The sequence below is a fragment of the Podarcis raffonei genome, chromosome 11, assembly GCF_027172205.1.
Source record: "Podarcis raffonei isolate rPodRaf1 chromosome 11, rPodRaf1.pri, whole genome shotgun sequence".
NCBI lineage: Eukaryota > Metazoa > Chordata > Lepidosauria > Squamata > Lacertidae > Podarcis > Podarcis raffonei.
In genome coordinates, this window is record NC_070612.1 from 55,862,279 (window position 1) to 55,886,062 (window position 23,784).

Sequence of the window (23,784 nt, forward strand, 5' to 3'; positions counted from 1 at the left end):
GGGTGGTTTTCTAATGCACTTAGCTTTCAGATTGCCCATAAAATATATCCTAATATCAGCTGGAAATTATATTCATAAAGTATAATGTACATAAATAAATAAATCATATGCATTAGTGTTAATTTAACAGTTGGGAAAACCTAACCTGGCATTAGATACTATTTAGTTAACTATTTAATATCGCTATGATCTACTATTTAACCCCCACCCCCCAAAAAAGTGAAAAAAAGAAGAGACCATTGTAATTTTATTTACTTCTAGTTTTAAGTGAATGAACTGTTTCCCTCTTCTGTAATGAACCAAGATTCTTGGGTTTAAAAAGTTGGCAACAGCAAAACATAACTCTCTTGGTTCAAACTCAAGAAAATAACAATCCAGAATTGCCATTTCTGGGAGGGGAAGGGAAGTGTGACTTGTTGCCAACAATCAAGTGGCAATATTTCAATGACTCGTTCGCAAATTAAGCCCCAAATCACCAAATTTGAAACCACCAAAAAGTACATTGGTACCTCGGGATGCGAACAGGATCCGTTCCGGAGCCCCATTCACATCCTGAACAGAACGTAAGACACAACTGTCCGCCTGCGCATGCGTGGGTCACACTTTGCCACTTTCGCGCATCATTTTTACTGTCTGCACATGTGCGAGCGGCGAAACCTGGAAGTAACGTGCTCCATTACTTCCGTGTTGCCATGGAGTGCAACCTGAAAATACTTATCCTGAAGCGTATTTATCCCATGGTATGACTGTACTGCCATTGCAAAACCTGGTGAGCATCTGGATACAGCTGACACCCATCCACCAATGTGGAGTGTTGTTTAGGAGTGTTGTTTAGGCAGTCAGTCAATCATCAGAGGTGGGATTAGGGCATCATGACCGGTTCTTCCACACAGGGCCAAGGTAGTACTGTACCTTCCCGCCTCCTTCCTAAAACCTAGTAAGTGCTGGGCTTTGGGAAGGAGGCATGAGGGCTCTGACAGGGTCTGAGAGTCCTCCTGCCTCCTTCCCAAATAACAGGGGACAGGACTGTGATGAACTGAATCTTGCCCCCCCCAACAAGAAATGGAAAAAGTCACCTAACAGTGAGAGAGTGCATTTGACAGGAGGCGAAAAATGTGAAGGAAATGCATGCTCCCTTTCAGTTCAGCACAGAACGTGATGATAAACAACAAAGGTGATGTCTGGGGAGCGGGAGACCTACCAATTTCAGTCGGAAGCTCTGTGATCAGGTTGCTTGGTAATTCTAGTACTCTCAGCTCCTGAAATAAGGCAATATAGGCTGGAATGGTTGTGATCATAGTATTGCTTATATGCCATTCTTTTAGATGTGTCTGTTCTTTCAGAGAATCTGGAAATTCCTAAGAAAAGGAGATACACATAAGGTCCTTATTGAGGAATATTCGCAAACAGAATTTTGTCAGTATTTTCAGATGCAAGCTGATGTTACTAAATGTGCTATGAACATATGTTTCATTACACTATGCACTTCCAACTCTATGCTTCTGTCAAATCACAATCCCACGTGCCCCCTACTAAATTTAAGATGCGTGCAAAGGGGGGGCAGCTCTCTCCTGGTCTCCTTTCATGTATTTTAAAAGGAAGAGCAGCAGCTTACACACATTGACCCCATTCTTAATGCCAATAATACATGTATTTTTAATACACAGTGCTGAACTAGAGGAGATGCTGGAACTGTGCGATCAGATCTCACATCTCTTTAAATTTATTCTTTAAAAAAATCCCAGGTACTGCGGTGACTGAGGGAGGGCGTCTTAGTAATTTTGCCTCCAACTATTTTCCCAATATAAATCATTCCCCACCAGCTGTTTCTCCCATTAAAGAAAACATACAAGCCACCCCAATCTCCGGGCAGTGAGAGTCTCCAGGGGTTTCAGAACATTTCCAGGGTTTGGTTTCCTTGGAACAAAGTTCAGCAGAGACTGTGATGCCTATAGGATAGATGGTTTTGTTTACACACACATATATAACTTGGGCATAAGATGGAGGTGTTCACAGCATTAACACATCTTGCTCCCACATATGGTTGCTAGTGGAGCCCCGCAGTCCAGCACAGAGCCGGGGGGGGGGGAAATATCTCTCTGCCTCAATCTTTTGGGTGCTGATGAGGACACTTAAGTGGCCAGCTAAGGTCATTGTCTTATGAAAAAGAAGCTTGTCTGACTGGTTCAGCAACCTCCTCTCCTAGATTCTAACTCTCACTGGATATAGGAGGCCAAGAACTGGAAGGTGCTCAGGGCATCATTCAGGTTGACCCTCACCCCTCAATGCAGAACCCCATGTGTGTTTTCCTTGATGAGGCGAACAGCCAGGTGAGATGCGTGTGATTTACATGAGGCAAAAAGCACAGGGCAAAAGGTTGTCCATGAGAAACCGAAAGAAACCAAAACTGGCAAAGATTTGGACCATGTTCCAGTGGTTTCTCACCTGTTTTAGAAGATTGTCATCCCTCTGAGTTTCATTTCCCCCTTTAACAAGTCAAGAGTTAAGGAAGAAATTCAGCTCAGAGGGATGAAGTGACAATCTTCTAGAACAGGAAAGGGAAACCTCCAGATCTCAGCCCAAATTCAGACCACCGGGCCTTGGAATTCAGACTGCACAGTTCTCCCCAGGCCACCCGACACCCTCCTTGTTTGTAAGTGCTGCCAGCACAGCCAGATAGACCTGCCCAACCTCACCAGAGGCCACCTCGAGTTGGACATTCTCAGCCCTGGAACTGGCTGTAAAACAGGGCCATCTTTTGGAGATGAATTAAGTTTGAGTAGTGCCACAAATGGTTTCCCCCTGTGACTTTTTCAGCCTGAGAGCCACATTCTCTCCTGGGCAACCTTCAGTAGTAGAAAGCTACCCTGGAGATCTTTCCCAGCCTACCTTGCCTTTAAATTATGTTGGAAATGCAGGGGGCTTCCATATTGCTTTCCTATTAAAGATGAAGACTAGACTTTTCTAGTGGCTGTCTTTGTGGAACAATTTATCAGCTTCTTGCTGGCTTCTGAAGATTACTGAAGAACATGAGGGAATTGAAGAGCAGAGCCAAAAGGAAGCCTGTGTAAATTTCACTTCCTATCATAAGCTGGTTTGTAAACCAAGCACTAAAATGCCATATAAGCCTGTCTATAGCCACATGCATGGCAGGAAGCACAATTCTGAAAAGCCAGCCATAATAAGTTTTCAAGTGTCCTTTAAACATATTTTCACATTCATTTTTTCTGCTTTTCTTTTGATCCCTTTTCTTATTTATTTTTCAAGTATGAATGTTGCTGTAGTATCATGCTAACTTTTGCTTTACACAAGGCAAATTCATTATTTTTTTAAGGCTAGAGAAGAAGATGTTGCAAGCCTACAAGCAAAGGCTCTAATTCAGCAAAGTTTAGGCATGCTTAAGGCTAATGAAGTCAACAGATGCTGGCACGCCTAATTCTGATAGATTGTGACCAATGTGATTATATAAAAGGTGGGGGAAATGATTTAATCCTCTAATATCAATATCATTTGTGGCAAAGTGTCGCACCACCCAAATATTCTATCCACTTACTGTCCAGTGTTCTCCTGAAAGTTGAAAAATGAATTTGTTTCTTTCTTTCTGTGTTTCATTCAACAAGGCAATCTTCTTAATGAGCGGCGAGTTGTTTTCAACCTTGTCCAAAATTTTGTTAGTATCTACGACACCATTATTCAGATATGCAGCTTGTGGAATGCCATTTCTTCTGCACTCTAGGATAATGTCCCATTCTTGTCTTATCCTGAAAAAGGACAAATGGAAGCATTTCTCTTTTCTTTCTTATTCCCTCTCCATCCCATAAAAAACCATGTAATAACATCGTGTTTCAAAAAAGACAAGATCATTCAGCATCCCAATGAGATCGTATAATTTCTGCCACTGTAAAAAAAGAACATCAACAGCTTAAAAGCACAGGAAGTGGGTGTGATTGTGCGCACAACACAGGGAGAAATACGAACCTTGTGACTGCATGTGGAACTAATGTTCTTTGGCTAAGGAAAAGACTATCCATTGGGTCTTCTGTTGTACATTAATAGGCACCACAAGGAAGCCAAACTCACTCTTAATGGACTCCCATTCATTTCTGAGATGCTCTGTAACAAAGTAAGCTTATACCCTCCAACATTTCTCTGATGAAAATAGGGACTTCCTATTTACGGTAATAATAACAGGGACGCAGGTGGCACTGTGGTCTAAACCACTGAGCCTAGGGCTTGCTGATCAGAAGGTCGGCGGTTCGAATCCCCGCAACGGGGTGAGCTCCCGTTGCTCGGTCCCAGCTCCTGCCAACCTAGTAGTTTGAAAGCATGCCAGTGCAAGTAGATAAATAGGTACTGCTCCGGCAGGAAGGTAAACGGCGTTTCCATGCGCTGCTCTGGTTTCGGTGTTCCGTTGCACCAGAATCAGTTTAGTCATGCTGGCCACATGACCCAGAAAAACGCCGACTCCCTCAGCCCATAGAGCAACCCCAGAATCGTCTGAGACTGGACTTAATTGTCAGGGGTCCTTTACCTTATTTAATGATGATGATGATGATGATGATGCCCATCTGACTGGGTTACCTCAGCCACTCTGGGCGGCTTGCAACATATATAAAAACATAATAAAATATTAAACATTTAAAATCTTTCCTATACAGTGGTACCTCGGGTTACAGATGCTTCAGGTTACAGACTCTGCTAACCCAGAAATAGTACCTCGGGTTAAGAACTTTGCTTCAGGATGAGAACAGAAATCGCATGGTGGCAACGCAGCGGCAGCGGGAGGCCCCATTAGCTAAAGTGGTAACTCAGGTTAAGAACAGTTTCAGGTTAAGAACAGACCTCCAAAATGAATTAAGTTCTTAACTCGAGGTACCACTGTATAGGGCTGACTTCATATGTCTTCTAAAGGTTGCATAGTTACTTATCTCCTTGGCTCACGGGTTGGCTAACTCCATAGCCCTCAACATTTCTCTGATGAAAATAGGGAGATCCTGAGGAAAAGTAAGACATTCCAAACTGGGACGGCTTCTGTAAATCTGGGATTATAAATCTGGAAAATAGGGACACTTGGAAGGTCTGCAGTGTTTGATGAGGCCAGCAACCTAGAAGTAGACCGGGAGCATTTTATAGCCAGCACTTATTATTTTATTTCCTATTTGCCTTGTGTAGGATGTCACTCTAGTAGGTGAAATGTAATCATTCTTCTACCATAGCGGTTAAGAGTAAAAGATCAGGCTGGGTTGGTGCCACAACACCCAGACACCTTTTCCATTCCTAACACAGGGTTTGGCACTAAAGAAATACTACAGAATGGCAGAAGTTTTAAACAGTCAAGAGCCAAAGGTCACCAATCCAATAGGTTGCTAAGAGTGACTTTGCAAGTGGTGTTACTAATGTAAACAGTACAGATCACCAGTGCAACTGGGAATTCACACAAGCAAGACAATGGCTATTTGAAGAGGTCATGCAGGCAATACTGGGAAAAGCTACAGAATAAAAATAGACCCCTGGAGAGTCATGCATGGATGTTGTTGGCAAGCCTTCAATAAGCCAGTGCTGCTAATGAGCTGCAAAGGTTTTTGAGATGTGACTGAGGAGAGAAGGTGGGTGGGAGGTGAAGTTCATGGATATATATATATATATATATATATATATATATATATATATAGCAGGGAGGAACTCTATAAGAAATCTAGAAAAAGTCGAAAGAGAAGTTGAAACCTAAACACAACCCTGAAAGAGTCCCAAAGAACTGAAAGGTGGTAGAAACATGTTTTAAATAAACAATCCATGCAGTAGATTTTCTAAATGAGGCCCCTCTGCCAGATTTGCATGGCATTCCACATAGTCCAATACTCCCTGTTTACCTGCCAGAATTCCCATTTTATAATACCTGTCCCTAGAAAATTACCTTCTCTGTTGTGTATTTTGCCTTTGGGATTTAAAAAGCATCTGAGGAAGAAGTTTAAGCCCCTTCCCTAAATCCAGAGAAGCTAGACCGAGTGTGTTTGGAATCTACTGATTTGTTCACTATATTTATACAGTGCTTTTTGGTCAAAAGTGGCTCCCAAAATGGGTTGCAATTCAAATCTACACAAAGGTAAATTACAATTAGAGAGATGTTGGTTGGAGTTCTCCTTGTTTGTCTTGAAGAAAACAATTGCACTGTATCAACTTTTTGTCTAAATTTGTGTATAGGCATTTTTACCAGTGTTAATGAATTTGTGTGGTTAAAGTAGAACATTCTCCTGTTTGAGAAATAGTTTTTTCTTCTGCTAGGCATTGGTCCATCTGGGAATGTAATGGAGAAATATCTAAAGGTCTCCGTAAAAGTTCCAAGTTTGTAAATATGTTAGCACAGAACTTAAGAGAGCATTTGACTGTGTTACCTTCCAGCACATTTGCATGCAGCTATTAGTTTGCTTTCATGCGTCTTGTGAAAGCAAAATAAACATGGATGCAAATTCCAGTTTGCTGTTTATCTTCAATCTCTTCTCCCATACACCAGACAGTAAAGCAAAGAATTGAAAGGCATTTAAAGGTCATCTAAGCCAACCTCCTGCCAATGCAGAAAATCTACTGCATGGATTGTTTATTTAAAACATATTTCTACCACCTTTCAGTTCTTTTTTAAAAAGGCTACCAAGGCAGCTTAGGATGTGGGTGGTGCTGTGGTCTAAACCACAGAGCCTAGGGCTTGCCGATCGGAAGGTCAGCAGTTGGAATCCCCGCAATGGGGTGAGCTCCCGTTGTTCGGTCCCAGCTCCTGCCCACCTAGCAGTTCAAAAGCACATCAAAGTGCAAGTAGATAAATAGGTACCACTCTGGCGGGAAGGTAAACAGTGTTTCTGTGCACTGCTCTGGTTTTGCCAGAAGTGGCTTAGTCATGCTGGCCACGTGACCTGGAAACTGTCTGTGGACAAATGCCAGCTCCCTCGGCCAGTAAAGCGAGATGAGCGCCGCAACCCCAGAGTCGTCCATGACTAGACCTAATGGTCAGGGGTACCTTTACCTTTACCAAGGTAGCTTCCAACACATGACCCCTGCAGAACGGTGTGTTATTGCAGGTGTATTCTGCTATATGTTCTTGACATTATAAAGTGCATTAGGTATGAATTTATTCTGCTTTAGTTTATTTTAGTTTATTATATATTTAACTTATTTAGCTTACCCAGTGCTGCCACATTGTTGCTGTCTGGAGGGGCTATAGTGCAACAGAAGCAGAACAAAAAACAACAACCCAGAACATTTGTGCAATAAAAAGTTACAGGATTTCAGCCATGAAGTTATAGGATATGCACTGACTGGAAATGAAGCAGTGCAGCCACCCAAAACCTTTTCAATCAGAATTGAAAGCAGGATTGTATATGAGCATCCCAATAACATCATTAGCACAAATCATCATGAACGTACAATAAAAATGACATTTAGAGGGGCCTAAAATTTCAGCACAATTAAAATCAAGCAAAACAAATCTATAGCTCACAAGGTTAAAATGCAGCGCAAGTAGTCTGGCAGAATAAAAATGTCTTAACTGCCCACCTAAAAGATATCTGAGAATGGGTCGTGCTAACTTTGGGAAGAAATGACACAGTCAAGGTGCTGTCCCTATAAAGCCCTGTCCTTCATTTCTGCCCATCACATCTCTGTTGGTGGTGGAATGCAGAGAATGGCATCCAAAAATTATTGCAACTGCTGAGCAAGTTCCTACAGGTTCTGTGGATTTGGGTGCTCAAAAGAAAGATTCAAGACCACTGCGTTTCCCCTCCTTTGAAATGAAGCCAAGCTGTTGCGTGTCGAGATCCCCAAGACCCCCCCCCCAATAAAACACAAGTGACACATTATTTTTGTTTAAGGTTTTTGGCATAATTTTGGCCACAACTTTATTAAATTACAAGCAATGTGAGTAGTTGCTTAGGCATTAGTTGTGACTATCTGACCCCGCATGGGGATAGTCTGACATTTGCACACCTGCAAAGTCAGAAAAGGGTAAGACACCCAGGGAGAGAGACGGGACTGGGAACCATGCCTCACCTCTCCCCAAATGCTCCCAGGGGCTCTTGCATGGCCCTAGCCCCTTGACAGGTTTCAGACAAAAGCATGGCGAGCCCCTGGGTTCCTTTAACGGAAAACCCTTGAAGCAGCAGCAGCATTTTGGAGGGGCAGGCACAGCCAAATCCATACCCCTCCACCAACCAATTCCCAAACCAATGCCTAACTGCATCCTTACAAGTTGTGACGATTTGCTACGCAGTAGGCAAAAAGCAAATGGCACCAGCCAATCAGCCAAATGGACAAAATTCCTACTGGCCCCTGCCCCAAAAGCTGACAACCCCATGACAGGCATAGCAAGGTCAAGCGAACAGCCTAAAATAGGGAGGGCGGGTGATCCACTGTGTGCAGGGCATTTAAAGACTAGGGCTGTCAATCAAAAAATGGCAACATATAACTCTCCCCAGCAATAGCCAGCCCTCTGCTAATGGTGGCCAAACTCTTTCCTGCCCAGCAGCAGCGGGGTGTCTTGCTAGCCCCCACCGCAACACATGCTCTCCATGAAGGAGAACACGCTTTGCAAGAAACATCCTATAAGCACAAGCGAGAAAAGGGCTGGAGAGGTGGGGCATTTTGGTGGGAAGATCCAGGTTTTAATTGCAGGGAAATATCTTCCCAAGATACAATATGATTAATTTTTTGAGGGGGGGCGGTGTTGCAGTCAGTGAATTCAGTGGGATCCTGTATGGTCATATAGCTAAGTCTAGCCTGTGTTTCTGGCCGTGAGCAGAGCATTTTAAGAGCAGCGGGCCACATGCATTTGCCCCAAATTCCCTGTAATAGTTAAGCAGCGGAGGCAAAACAGTGCTTCAGATTTAACAAGTCAAACTGAGACTCACATAACAAGACAAATCGGAAATACGCAGAGTGGATCCGAGACAAATTGGGCTGCAATGCTACAGATATAAGGTGAATTGTACGGCCAGCGCTCACTCCTAATGAATATAATGTACTGCAGGGAGAGAAAAGCTTTCAGCAATGTGTATGGCGGGAGGGAGAGCCTCAGGGAGCAACTCATGGTATGGAATGAGGGTCTTGCCAGTACTCAGAAATGCTCTTATTTCCATGTGTGAAATGTTGAAGGATGTGAAATCCAAGGGCAGCACTCAACTCTTGTAATAGTTACCAGATTATCCCCCAAGGTCGTGAAAGGCATGCAAATCATTCAGTCAAGGGTTTACACAATGTGGGCAAGTTAGATGTTCTGGTTTATTTCTGATGTTGGCCATTCAATCTAGACTATGCCCACACAATTTGCAATTACCATGTGGAGTGCACTGCATTTTTGCACACCTTCCCAAGATGTCAAATTTCTTTCTCAGACTGCAGAAACGAGAGGGTGAAGCCCTGGGCAGGCAACAATACATGCTCAACGGAAGCCTGCGCTAGACGGATATGTTTTTATCTGCATGCTTAACTGTTCCTATTAATTTCCATAGGCCCTGAGGGCACTTAGCCTTCTCAGAATTCTGTCCAGATAGGAAACCACTGAACTAAATCATATGCAATACGCATACAGTGGTACCTTGGGTTAAGAACTTAATTCGTTCTGGAGGTCCGTTCTTAACCTGAAACTGTTCTTAACCTGAGGTACCACATTAGCTAATGGGGCCTCCCGCTGCTGCCGCACAATTTCTGTCCTCATCCTGAAGCAAAGTTCTTAACCCTAGGTACTATTTCTGGGTTAGCAGTGTCTGTAACCTGAAGCGTCTGTAACCTAAGGTACCACTGTACCCTGTTTCTAAAGCTCAGAAGACATCCTGTTGTCAGTAGCAGAGCCACGCTGCCGGCGGCAGTGCGCTCCCCCTGCCCCCCTCTTCCTCCCCCAGTGCCTGTTGTATCTTACTATATTGGGAAATGGAAACACAGGGCTAGGCTATTTTCCTGTTCCTCTGCAGCTTCTTTATCCATATATACAGTGCTTTTTTCTGTGGGGACGCAGGGGTACGCATAACCCTAAACATTTGTGAATCTAAGTTTGGCCTCATTGAGGGGCAGTATTTCAACGTGAGTAGGAAAATGAAAGTACCCCTAAACATTTTTTTTAGGGGAAAAAAAGCACTGCATCTTTATAACTGTCTTAGAAAGCCTTACAACAGCAACATACATACTGGTTCTGGAGCCTTGGGGTGCGGGAAACAGCACAGAGCATTATTCACTGGAATTGTGGATAGGAAGACTCCCTGGAAAAGATCCTGATGTTGGGAAAGATGGAGGGCACAAGGAGAAGGGGACGACAGAGGATGAGATGGTTGGACAGTGTTCTCGAAGCTACCAGCATGAGTCTGACCAAACTGCGGGAGGCAGTGGAAGACAGGAGTGCCTGGCATGCTCTGGTCCATGGGGTCACGAAGAGTCAGACACGACTAAACGACTAAACAACAACAACACAGGCATGTGATCCTGCCAACCTAGCAGTTCGAAAGCACGTCAAAGTGCAAGTAGATAAATAGGTACCGCTCCGGAGGGAAGGTAAATGGCGTTTCCGTGCGTTGCTCTGGTTTGCCAGAAGCAGCTTAGTCATCCTGGCCACATGACCCGGAAGCTGTACGCCGGCTCCCTCGGCCAATAAAGCGAGATGAGTGCCGCAACCCCAGAGTCAGTCACGACTGTACCTAATGGTCAGGGGTCCCTTTACATTTACCTTTTACAGGCATGTGACCACAGTGTTTTGAAGAACTTTGTGTTACCAGATCAGTGGAATTGCAATTCGCCCATGTTGGAGGGAAGTAGGTCAAGATAACTATTGCTGAATGCCATTTTTGCTGGCATTTATTCACTAATTTTCAAGGACGGTATATGAAAAGCCAATGTCAATAATGCTAAAAACAGGTATAACCTACTATTTTTGCCAGAGAAAATTCCCCTTCAATGTTAATTGAGCTGAATTGTAGCCAGCAATGTCCACACAATTGTCAGTCGCAAATGCTGCTACACTATCATAATGTAGCTGGCTTTTCCTATGCTATATTCCCTATTACTCATACCTGTTTTTCCGCAGTTCTCTTTACTTTTGTTTTTGGCAGCTTGTTTAGTGGGTGCAGCTATGTATTCAATTTATTGCAAGAATTCAGCAAGTTGCAAATGGCCTTCATCAATAGCACCTTCTTTAATCACAGACCATTTTCACTCTGCCATCCTCAACATCCAAGGAAAAGACCAAAGTAAGCAAATTTTATGCTGCAGTGCTTTCTGGCACAGGGCCATTCGTCCAGTTCAGAAGTTGGCTGAAGTCTTCAGTGCAAGTCTTTACTGTCTACAACTGACTGAGAATGTAGAATACTGCAAATCTCACACAAGTGATATAATATCTGGACTTGTAAGGTTAGGCATTGGGTAAGCCTTTGTGACATGGGACAAGGGTGGCGCTGTGGGTTAAACTACAGAGCCTAGGGCTTCCCGATCAGAAGGTCAGCGGTTCGAATCCCCGCGACGGGGTGAGCTCCCGTTGCTCGGTCCCTGCTCCTGCCAACCTAGCAGTTCGAAAGCACGTCAAAGTGCAAGTAGATAAATAGGTACCGCTCCAGCGGGAAGGTAAACGGCATTTCCGTGAGCTGCTCTGGTTCGCCAGAAGCGGCGTAGTCCTGCTGGCCACATGACCCGGAAGCTGTACACCGGCTCCCTCGGCCAGTAAAGCGAGATGAGCAACCCCAGAGTCGTCCATGACTGGACCTAATGGTCAGGGGTCCCTTTACCTTTACCTTTAAGCCTTTGTGATGGGAGGGGAGATTGTTGCCTCTGCCTGCCCCTCCTCAACAAGGGTATCCCATTAAAGGGATCTGTGTGTGTGTGTGTGTGTGTGTGTGTGTGTATTCTGTCCAAAGCCTGGTCATGGGCTAGGGCCATGCCACAACCCCACTGGGGTCCCTGGGGGTGCCGTGATTTGATGTATATCAGGCTTCCTCAATCTCTGCCCTCCAGATGTTTTTGACCTACAACTCCCATTATCCCTAGCTAGCAGGACCAGTGGTCAGGGATAATGGGAGTCTCAAAACATCTGGAGGGCTGAGATTGAGGAAGCCTGATGTATATCATAGGGCTCCCCCTACCAGTGGTTTACCCTTAGGAGACTCCCTGCAGACGGGCAGGAGTCAGGATATAGTCTGGTTTCACCCAGTACCTAAGCCAAACAGCTCACATCTGTAACCAATAAAGTTGTGGCCTATTTTTGCCCATTAACCTAAACCAGGAGTCAGCAAACTTTTTCAGCAGGGGGCCGGTCCACTGTCCCTCAGACCATGTGAAGGGCCGGACTATATTTTGGGGAAAAAATAATGAACGAATTCCTATGCCCCACAAATAACCCAGAGATGCATTTTAAATAAAAGGACACATTCTACTCATGTAAAAACACGCTGATTCCCGGACCGTCCGCGGGCCAGATTTAGAAGGTGATTGGGCCAGATCCGCCCCCCGGGCCTTAGTTTGCCTACCCATGACCTAAACTATCTGTGTCCTTTTGTGTTCATTATATAAGGGAACTATGGGGCACGGGGCCTTGTCATGCAATAGGTGCTCCACACAATGTGACCCTGATTTTGCAGCGGTTACACCTTTACAGTACTTGGAAACTGCTAGAGATTAGGAACAAACCACGTCTGGAAGAGCACTGTTCAAAGAAGAAGCTTTTTATAGCTCTTCCTACCTAGAAGGGTCCATTTGCCAGCCTCGCTCAGTGAGGCCAGCTCAGACCCACAGCAATTCTCTAATGCAGCCATCACATATAACCACATGGGGCATCCACACAAATTGCTGAAGGATCCCAGGTCTGGTTGGGTGGCCATCTGTCAGGCGATTCTTTAGCTGTGATTTCTTTAGCTGTGACTGAACTAGATGGACATTGGGATAAGGTTACCAGATTTTGTTCAATGAATCCAGGGACACTTTTCAACTTCAATGGATTTTGTATGGGGACTGATTTGTAAATTCGGGGACTGTCCCCGGGAAACGGGGACATCTGGTAACCTAACATTGGGATCCCTTCCAACTTAATTCTATGAATATCATGGTTCTCAGTCCTCTTATACCACCACGTAGCATCACATTATCACACCACTATTTGAATGTACACAGGTGAAAACTGTCTCCATGCTCAAAGAAGAGAGAGAGTCGGAAACAGTCTATTCTTCTTTGCAGTCTTAGCAACGCTTTTTGTCAAAACTTGATATTCAGTGTCTCTAAATAAGCATAGCTACACTGACGTCAAACGGTACAGCTGAGCATTGGCTTTGCTTCTACTCTGAATAATCATGGTGATTGAGAAGTGTTTCACATTGCCAAATTGAATTGTTCTGTTAAAAGGGGTTTCGGAGGGATTAAGCACTCCACAATTTTTCACATAGCTCTGTTGCCTCCTTTCTTTCTTTTTTAATTACATATGAAAGATCACATATAGATGGTTACAATAAAAAACATCACAGCACCAGCACTTTCCTTTAAAGTTAGCTGCTCTAATAGAAAAGAAAGTTCCCAAGGGCTGATTGCAGCTGGCCATTGATTCTGTAGGTTTGCCCTATCTGTACTTAAAAACCGTCATGCAGCAGGAAGAATTGCCTCTGTTTTTCCATAAGTTAAATGCACAACCACTTCCTCTGAATAACTAATCTAACTGGAAAGGCACAGAGCTAAGCTGGAACAGATAAGACGGCTTCCAAAAGCTACATATACCAGGTGAACCTTGTGTTCACTGCCCACCACTGGTAGTTACTATAACTCACAGAAGTGAGCTAAGCAAAATTCCAGATTATTTATTTATAATAAAAGAAATATCAGAGTAAATGTAAGAAAATGAGTAAGAAAGGAGAGCTTGTATTGATTTCTTACACAACTTCCCAGAATTCAGACTAGAATATTTTGCCACTGGGAAAAACATATTCCCTTTTTTTGCCCATTTCTGCCATCTGCATCTGTTAAATAATATACCGTATTTTTCGCTCTATAGGATGCACTTTTCCCCCTCCAAAAATTAAGGGGAAATGTGTGTGCGTCCTATAGAGTGAATGCAGGCTGCGCGGCTAAGCCCAAAGCCAGAACAGGGAGACGGAGCGCTGCGGAGAGCTCCGTCTCACTGTTCTAGCTTGGTGATGGCTGCGCACCTTGTTTTAGAGGGGGAGAACAAGAAAAAAAATTTCCCCTGTTCTCCCCCTCCTATGGTCCGGTGCGTCCTATGGTCCGGTGCGTCCTATGGTCCGGTGCGTCCTATAGAGCGAAAAATATGGTAATGGCATCACTAGCAGTAAGAGACACAGCTACTAACTCTCTCTCTCCCTCACACAAACCATTTTATGAATTCTAAACAGACCCGTCTTTCCCATTGGGCTTCCTGGCGCGTTGCACCAGGGCGCTGGCCTCCCATGGCGCCCCAGCGAGTGGGTGAGCTGAACGGCTTTTCCAGTGCCGGCGGCCTCCCCTTTCCCTGCACACCCACCAGCTGCGTCCTGTTAACCATACGGCTGGCGGGCATGCAGCTTCCTTCCCAAGCCTCCGCTGGAGGAGAGCGATCCCCGCAGAGGCTTGGGAAAAGGTCAACAACTCTGGGAAACGGGCGGTGGGGCACCAGAGGGATCTTTGCACCACGGTGCCGGATATGCTTAAGACGGCCCTGATTCTAAAAAGGGTATTTGTGCCTTTGTGTTGACATGCTGTGCCACCAAAATAAGGGGAGGTGCCCATCTAGTTTTGCTCCTAAGCTCAAAGAGCAGTGAGGCTTGAGCACTCATCTAGCTCCATAGTGGTACCTCGGGTTAAGAACTTAATTCATTCCGGAGGTCCGTTCTTAACCTGAAACCGTTCTTAACCTGAGGTAACACTTTAGCTAATGGGGCCTTCCGCTGCCGCCGTGTGATTTCTGTTCTCATCCTGAAGCAAAGTTCTTAACCCTAGGTACTATTTCTGGGTTAGCGGAGTCTGTAACCTGAAGCGTCTGTAACCCAAGGTACCACTGTATTTAAAAGGGGGTGCAAACAGTAGCATACAGTGGTACCTCAGGTTAAGTACTTAATTCGTTCCGGAGGTCCGTACTTAACCTGAAACTGTTCTTAACCTGAAGCACCACTTTAGCTTATGGGGCCTCCTGCTGCCACCGTGCCGCCAGAGCATGATTTCTGTTCTCATCCTGAAGCAAAGTTCTTAACCTGAAGCACTATTTCTGGGTTAGCGGAGTCTGTAACCTGAAGCGTCTGTAACCTGAAGCGTCTGTAACCCGAGGTACCCCTGTATTTAAAGGGGGGTGCAAACAGTAGCATAGTTGTCCCTCTGGGACAAGACTATCTTCTTATGCATGATATGGGGAATAGCCTGTTGCATTACTGGTAGTGGAATCGTAGGCAGTGCCAAGAGAGACAAAATATGGAGGCTTCTGTTTGTTCAAAAAGGCAGATAGCTAATTTGTTCCGAATAAATATGTTATGCACTTCAAGATCAGATAACTCTAATCACTTGAGCATCATTACTGATTCAATGAATCTATGTAGCCTTCCTGGCCCGGAAAAGTAGCAACCAAATCAATTGCCGGCCGTTTCGTTCAACATGTACTTCTAAACCTTGGACAAGCGGGGAAAGCCAAAAACTGTGATACGAATTTTGATGTTGTTTGATTAACTCTAGAGATGGATCAGAAATTTGTATGCCATAGGTATGACCAAACGAATGTGTAGAAGCTCATTATGTCTAAGCCGGAGTTCATTGCTCTACTCTAAGTCAGCCTGTAAAATGGAAGTGCTGCTGTCTCTTCGTGAATGCTTTGCTAACACAGAAAGTGCTGGGTTTACCGGGAAGGTAAGAGAAACCATGCGGCTGTTCTGACCCCAGGAGGATGCGGGAATCAGGCTGCTGCATATATTAACCCTAACTATTTGAAATGAAAGAGTGTGCACAGTCAGTTCGCCTCCCTAATCCAACAGCCAGGGCTTTGGATTTAAAAAACAATAATCTATTTTTAAAAACAAAAAACCTCATGAGGCATCTACTTGGCTGATGGAAAAAGGATTTTTTTCTCTCTCTCTCTTCCCTGTCAATATCCCTCCTGCTTGCACAGTAGAGGAGTGTTTCTCCCCACTCCTCCTCCTCTGCAAAGATTACTCAGGAGTTTGCTCCCAAAGGGAGGGAGGGGAAGGGGGCCATGTGATGGCCACTGGCCAAGAGAGGACCTTTGAGCAGGGGCGTCTTACCCATAGAGGCTAGTGGCGCGGGGCGCCAGGGCGCCAAGTTCCGGAAGGCGCAAGGGAAGAGGCACAGGCTAGACGCAGCACCTCCCAGCATCAGTTTGCTGCCCTCGCCCAGAGGGAGCTTTGCACCACAGTGCCAGATATGCTTTATAAGCCTGCCCCTACCCAAGTTTGCAATAGAAAAAAGACAGTCACGGAGCTGAGAAATTGCACAAAACAAATGAAATACTGTGAAAATCCCTGAAACGAGAAGTAATCGACTATAAATATTATCTTGTGGAAATAAACTAAATAATAAAAAAATCAAAAAGCTTAAGGAAAAAATTAGAAAAACCTAAAATAGAACAAAGCCTTAACGGGATGTCGGCTACAAACCTCATTTCACTGAACTATTCAGTTTCCTCAGAAGGAAATAAAAAAATCATAAACTTTAAATAACCAAAATTCAAAAAAAAGGGTAGAACCCCCCAAAATTCTGAAGTATTCTAATCCTAGCTCACCCTAGGTAAAGCAAAGCGCAGTAATAAAGGATTGAGGACTCAAATGTACAGTTTCTAATACTGAATTTACAAAAGAGGTTTGATCAGTCTTTAACATCAGCAGTAACTTCTAGACCATGAGAGCGTCTCAGCCCTGTTCTTGAGTTTGTTGAAAATCTAGAACAGCTTATCTTGTCTTCCTTTCTTTGAATTTGTGCCATTTAGGTTTTTAAACCTTTTTGTAAAAGCAGCACTAGAATTTTCACAGTTGAGTCCTCAACCCTTTATTACTGTGCTTTGCTTTCTTCAAGTTGGGCTTTGTTTAAAACCTACCCAAGTTTGGGCATCCTTTGATGCACTTTGATTTTCTACTAGTTGCTGGTCTGGTGGGGCTAAATAGGATACTTTTTCAGGGCAGAGATTCTTTGATTGGCCTTAGAGTCCCTCCTTTGTTGCCTACTCCACACTGCTGGATGAATTAGATTTGTGAGAAATTGCAGTCAAACGTAACTATGCATGAGTGCTAGTTAATGCATGAAGGGGTTAAGGCCACAGAGTTGTGTTCCTAGACTCCGGTCATGGTGAAGCTGCTTCTCTTCCTTTCCTCACTCTCTCTTCACAACATGTAAATAACAAGGAAGGACATGTCTCAGATGCATGTTTGGAACTGTCTTTCTGTATATTATACCGAAGAGTATTCTACCTTAGGAGATGCTGCATGGAATAACACATGAATCAGACATTTGGATTTTGTAAGTAAAGCTTTTTTTGTGGTCTGTTTAAACTTACTTAATGGTGTGGTCTGTTCATTGATCAGTGGAAACAGTTGGTCCTGGCAAGTATTAACCACCCTCAAGTCCAACTTGATAATTGCCACCTGCCTAGATTTTATTATTTTTTAAAAGATATTTATTAAAATTTTCAATTTTTATACAAACAAAAAACAAACAAAAAAAATTTAAAAACACATATAGTTCACAATACTTAATTTTCAATGACATATTTCTCTGACCTCCTCTTACCTCCCCTTCTTGTAGTCCAATTCAAATTATTTGTTCAGCAAATCCTTATCTCAAAGCATTACAGCTTATAAAAACACCTTATTTTCTATCCAACATCTTAGGTTATTATAACCTTAAATTTTTACTTATAAAAAACCATTTTTTCATATTCCTTTATACCATTACAGCTAGAAACCACTTAATTTCAATCCAGCATCATTCAACATTCCTTAATGCCACCTGCCTAGATTTTAACTTGTCTGAATCAATTTTATGATGCATTTTAATTAATTGATGTCTGTTTGTATGCATATTGTGTTGTTTTTAGGATGTTAGCCGCTCTGAGTCTGGCCTCAGCCGGGGAGGGCGGGATGCAAATAAAAAATTGTTGTTGTTAATTGCCAGATGAGTTGAGAGAGGGGCAAGCACTTTAAGTGGACTAAACAGGATATGAAAAGGACTCTAACAACCTATATTCCCACGCTGTACTACTGCTTAACTGTGGCTGTTGTAAACTCTGCTGGGGGCTGTCTCCCACTGGAGAGTGTCTTAAGCCCCCCATTTTTTGAACCCGAATGTTCAGTTGATTCTTTTGCCAATTACCCCACATGGGGTTACAGGTCTCGTTTTTCCTCACACACCCAGGAGTGCCAGTTACTAAAATCATCACCTGCTCAGACTTTATGAATTTGGTTAAATTGGCTTGTAGTTCCTCTCCTTATTATATTAATAAATACAACTTTTTACCTAGTCTGTCTTCTCTGTGGGTGTATGGACAATAGCTGATTGGTAGGATTATAGCTCTTTAAAGGGGGCTCCTTATGTGTAACCACAACTGCTAACTTTGGTTGATGTGCAAAACATTCCTCCGCTGCCTTTATGTAACCAACTATTATGATCTTGGGATGGTGAGTATGCACCATGGCAACTGTGGACAGTGGTGGCTATGGTGCAAGTCCCATGTCCTTCTATGGTTCAACCTCTGTAACAGCCTACATCCATAAAGCAACCACTTCGTATCCTGCCCATTTCTGATGCCATACATAAAGCTTTCCACACACACACTTGTTGGGCCTAGGCGAAAGTGCAGGTTTGGGTCAATTGCCATTTTCCTCTTAGAAACCTAAGTGGTACATTTCACCTTATGGCCATGTGCTAATGATATCTTAGTAATCTTGCTTTTCATAATTTCTGTTTTCCTCGCAGAAAATTATTAGGAGTTTCTAATAGTGTATAGTAATTGGCCATAAAAGCTTTAAATGTCATCTCCAATGTTTGGCATTTTGTGCATTGAATGCTTTACTACCACAGTTCAGTCCAGATCATGACTGAAATGGCAGGACTCAGAGGGAAGCAACATTACCTGCCCACCAGGAGAAAATAGCCCCTAACCAGCAATAAACTGTGACAGACAAATAAAGCTTAACAGCCACCACTTCACAGACAAATCTGTTCTCTGAAAAATCAAAATGCAAATTTTGCTATCACAGTTAAGGATATAAGAGACAAAAAAAAAAAAAATTCTATTCCACCTGCACTGTTTCCATTCCACTGCAGTTGGTCTTCACTGACCACTATGGCAAAATTACGTAAGTTAATGTCATTTGATAAAGCAGCAAAGACCCTCCATCAGTTTAATACAAGTTTATTTAAAAGAAAAACACATTCAGAGCATGACAATCTGCCTGCTCTCATTAATCTAGTTGCTCAGTTTGACTCATCATTCCTCCCCCAGAAGGAAGAACGCCTTTCGTCTCCTTCCCGTCCGTTGCTCTCGGAGCCTCTCTAATCTCCTAGTTTTAGGACTGCAGGGCTGAGCTACCTATTCCTCAGAAGACTCAGCCTCCGACACCATCTTATCTGCTGGTTGCCTGGCAATGCCTTGGCCAACATCCAACTCTTCCTCCCCTTGGGAACTAACCACTTCTTCCCTGGAAAAAAGGGGCCCTGGGCTGTTCTCTCTAAAATCAGATGGACAGCTCTCATCTCCAGAGTCAGCCTCTTCCTCACTCAGCTCAATTTTCGAGGCTGACTCTCCCGGTGTGCGGAAGGGCACATTACTGACACTGGCCCCGCTTCCTCCATGCATTGGAAGACAAAGGCCTGAACTCAGCATAACCAGGGTTCTAAATTGCACAGGGAGCTCCCATGAGTACAGCAGCTTTTCCCCTGCAAATACTCATCCCCCAGTGTATGGAGGATCTGGCCACAGAGGTGTGATGGATGGTCAGGCAAGGAGGCGTTATGGTTATGCTCACCAGGCCTGGCTCAGCCATGGCACCTCTGTCACCAGCAGAGAAGCAGCGCAGGCATTGGCACTGATTTCCAGCAAGATCTCATGAGATCTTGCTAAAATCTCATAAGATCTTACGGAGTGAGGGGAACTGAACACCAAATAGCACTGCTTTGGAGAAGAGAGACTCCAACTGTCAACAGAAGAGTCCTCTTCAGCGTGCCTTCAAAACAGTTTTGTGATTGGAGAACACACTGATGAAAGCCTTTATAACATAACAAATCCCTGCTCCATTGACAATATCTGCTGGACTCTTTTAGCCTCTCTCAAAGTAACTTCAACAACTTCTATTTAAATTTCACAATAACAAGATTTTGCATGCCACTTTTAGCCAATATAATCAAATGAAAAGCCATCGTTTAACTCACTTGACAAAATACACTGTTACCTCTGACACATCAAACCCTCAATTTATCAAAGATTTTCTTTCTTTCTCTTGGGTTGATGTGAAATATGCCACATGCAATTCAAATGGAGCATTTTTAAACATAATTGCAGCCTTTGTCAAGCCTAAAAGCATATCATCATTGCAGCGTTGTCAAATGATTTTTACCATACTACACTACAGGCTTCCCAATCAATGGATACGTACACATTACTGGTTCAAAAGGCAGCGAGGTTGTTTCATCTCCCTTGTGTCTCACGTTGTATTTGCATGTTGCTGTACACATCAGAGAGGGGACAGAGCTGTCTTCCCCCAGTGCACATTAACAGTTTGGTTTCCCCGTGCCTGCAGACTCCTGAAGCTGCCATCTGGGTGTGTGCAACACCTCAGCTTCTCTGCAAAGTGAATGTGGCTTATTTTTTTCAAATTGGACGGAAGCTGGTTTGAGGGGAAACGCATCAATCAGCAGTGTTTCTCGCAAATGACGGAGTAGATATAGATTGCAACTAACACCATGTGTAAGGTAAAGGACCCCTGACTATTAAATCCAGTGGCCGACTCTGGGGTTGCGGCGCTCATCTCGCTTTATTGGTCCAGCTTCCGGGTCATGTGGCCAGCATGACTAAGCCGCTTCTGACGAACCAGAGCAGCGCACGGAAACGCCGTTTACCTTCCCACTGGAGCGATACCTATTTATCTACTTGCACTTTGACATGCTTTCAAACTGCTAGGTTGGCAGGAGCAGGGACTGAGCAACGGGAGCTCATCCCGTTGCGGGGATTCAAACCTCCGACCTTCTGATCGGCAAGTCCTAGGCTCTGCAGTTTAACCCACAGCACCACCCGCGTCCCTAACACCATGTGTACACAGCTTCAAATGCTAGTGGCAAGAGCACACTGGAGCCAGAGTAAATGGTAATGTGCTGGGAAATACTGTGCACAGTTCTGTGTTAGAATTCATGCTCCATGATTACAGTCATGGGATTTTGGGGAATCAGCATGTTATTACATGAGTAGAATGTGTCCTTTTATTTAAAATGCATCTCTGGGTTATTTGTGGGGCATAGGAATTCGTTCTTCTTTTTCTTTTTTCAAAATATAGTCCGGCCCCCCACAAGGTCTGAGGGACAGTGGACCGGCCCCCTGCTGAAAAGGTTTGCTGACCCCTGGTTTAAAGGAGTGAAGTGCTCAAGTGTCATCCAAGTCCCGTAAAGAGGAGAATTATACAGAAGAACTCTTTGACTTCTTGCATGCTAGATACCACTGGGTGGCTCATAAACACTTCAGCAAATTGAAATAAATGTCAATATAAGCCTGTGTCCTCATACATAGCTGATGAAAACCTGAGTCTGTTCAGTTTGAGTAAACATGAAGCTCTGCAGCTGTAATATGAAAGTGAATGCAACTAGCTCTCTGGTAATTCGGAGAGAATTTAAGAGTGGCCATCAGAATACATCTATGTTCTGTAGAAGATTTGTGGCTGCTAACAAAGTGTTTCTGTAGACTTCTGGTATTAAAGATATTTCCTGTCAAATGTGAAAATGTTTGCTTGTTATGACAGCCAAGGCCACTTAGCATACTCTGAGGTAAAACATTAAAACTTAGGTAATATGCTAGATGGGCAATCAGTCCAACTTGATATATTACTATTTAATATTATTATTTATTAAATTTGTATACCGCCCTATAACTGCAGGTCTGAGGGCAGTTCACAACACAAAATCACAATATAAAAACACAAAAGACACAATAAAAAGAAAAAGAAAAACAACCCAATAATCCCCCCCTCCCAGCACATTTTAAGAGGGCATTTTCCTATGTTTATCTTTCTGTCTTAAAAGAATGACAACACAGAGATACAAGGACAACTTGCATGAGGTCTGGAACACCTCAGCGAGAAAAGGGTAAGTACCTTTTAATTTTTCTTTTAAAGGACAACTAAGGGAGGGCATGCTCGAGGTTTATAGAATTATGCACATTTTAAGGAAAGTGATACTATTCACCCCGATGCCAGAACCTGGGGCCACTGGATGAAATTTGTTGGCAGTAGCTAGGATAGACAGAAGAGAGTACTTTTTCACACAGAGCGTGTTCTCCTTCAGGGAGAGCACGTGTTGCGGTGGGGTCTACTGAGCCACCCCCTTTGTTGCTGGGTAAGTTCTCCAAGATGGCCAGGGGGCATTGATTGGATTGCCGAGTTGCTGGGGGAAAAGTTATGTTGCAATTTTGGTGGGAGGGGTAAAAGGTTTAAATACTCTGCATGCAGCCTTCTACTTTCTCTTTTGCTGCATGCAACGGATCACCTGGAGCACTTGGATTGTCTGGTTACATTTCTTTATTTCCCCCTTCTTTTTAGTCTTCTCTAGTCCCTTAATTAATTTAATTCCCCCCCTTTTTTTCTGTTTGATTTCCCACCCCACCCCTTACCCTGCCCTTTGGGAAGATTCTCCCTGTAACTGTGAGCGCTGCCCGTGCATAATCCTTCTGGGCTTGCCTTTCCCAATAGGGAGAGAGCCCCCATTAGGGGCTTTCTTTTGCAAAGAAGTTTTCCCCATTTTCGCCTGTTTGATTGTGGGGCTAGTCAGGGCTGTTCCCAGCTTACCTGGAATCACTTTCATTTATAGTATCCCCATAGGTTGGCTTTATTTTGGGTGTGTGCAGTGCTGTTGGCCAAGTTTTAATCTAGCCTTGGGCGGGAGCACTATATTGAGTTCCTTTAATATTGCAATGAGACTATAAAAGGCAGAGAGCAGAAGCAGGGAGGCCTTCACGGCCTGCTCGGCCTGCACATATCATTCAAGCCTAGCCTGCTACAGTTAGCAGTACAGTAATTGTTAAGTCACTGTGACATGTGACTCTCTTTCTCTATAAGAATTTATCTGTTTGTTTGCAGGCTCACTTGTTGCTAATGTATATCTTAGGCAGACAGAGTGGAGCCAGAGGCTCTCTGTGCCTCCAATGAGCACTCTTTGTATGCTCTTTAACTAGCTGTTTCTGAACAAGTTTATTTTCTTCAAGTTTGTTTTGCCCTGATAGTGGCGACTGCCGTTTTAGAGACGAGCCATTGTGGCTTAGTGGCTAGAGTGCAGGACTAGGACCTGGGAGACAGGGTTCATATCCCCCACTTAGCCATTGTTATAACAAAGCAAAACAAGCTGCTCCTTTTGGACTATTTTGTTGCTGGGTAGTTTGGCCCATTTGTGATATTGCTCCCAAAAAGAACTTTGGGTTTCTTGAGGAGGTGCTTCCCTCTAAAGGGCAAGCAGGGGTACCTGGACAGGCGGCGGGCTGCCTCAAGTTTGTTATCTCATTGGAAACATTTATGTCTGGCCTAGCAGGTGATCCTAGGGCTTGGCCCGCTTGGCCCTATAATTTGATGGCCTCTGGCAGCGTTTCTGGCCTGAATA

The 23,784-nt window shown here is 43.9% G+C and overlaps 1 protein-coding gene across 2 annotated transcripts in view; it reads right to left on the minus strand.

The window, feature by feature from the left end:
* LRRC2 (leucine rich repeat containing 2) overlaps positions 1 to 23,784 on the minus strand; it is an 86,303-nt gene that overhangs the window by 43,831 nt on the left and 18,688 nt on the right. For both annotated transcript variants that reach the window (XM_053408221.1, XM_053408220.1), the window contains exons 3-4: positions 3,554 to 3,761; positions 1,202 to 1,358 (exon numbers count right to left, since the gene is read on the minus strand). In XM_053408221.1, coding sequence (XP_053264196.1) covers positions 1,202 to 1,358; positions 3,554 to 3,761 — 365 coding nt within the window. The remainder of the gene's footprint in view (positions 1 to 1,201; positions 1,359 to 3,553; positions 3,762 to 23,784) is intronic.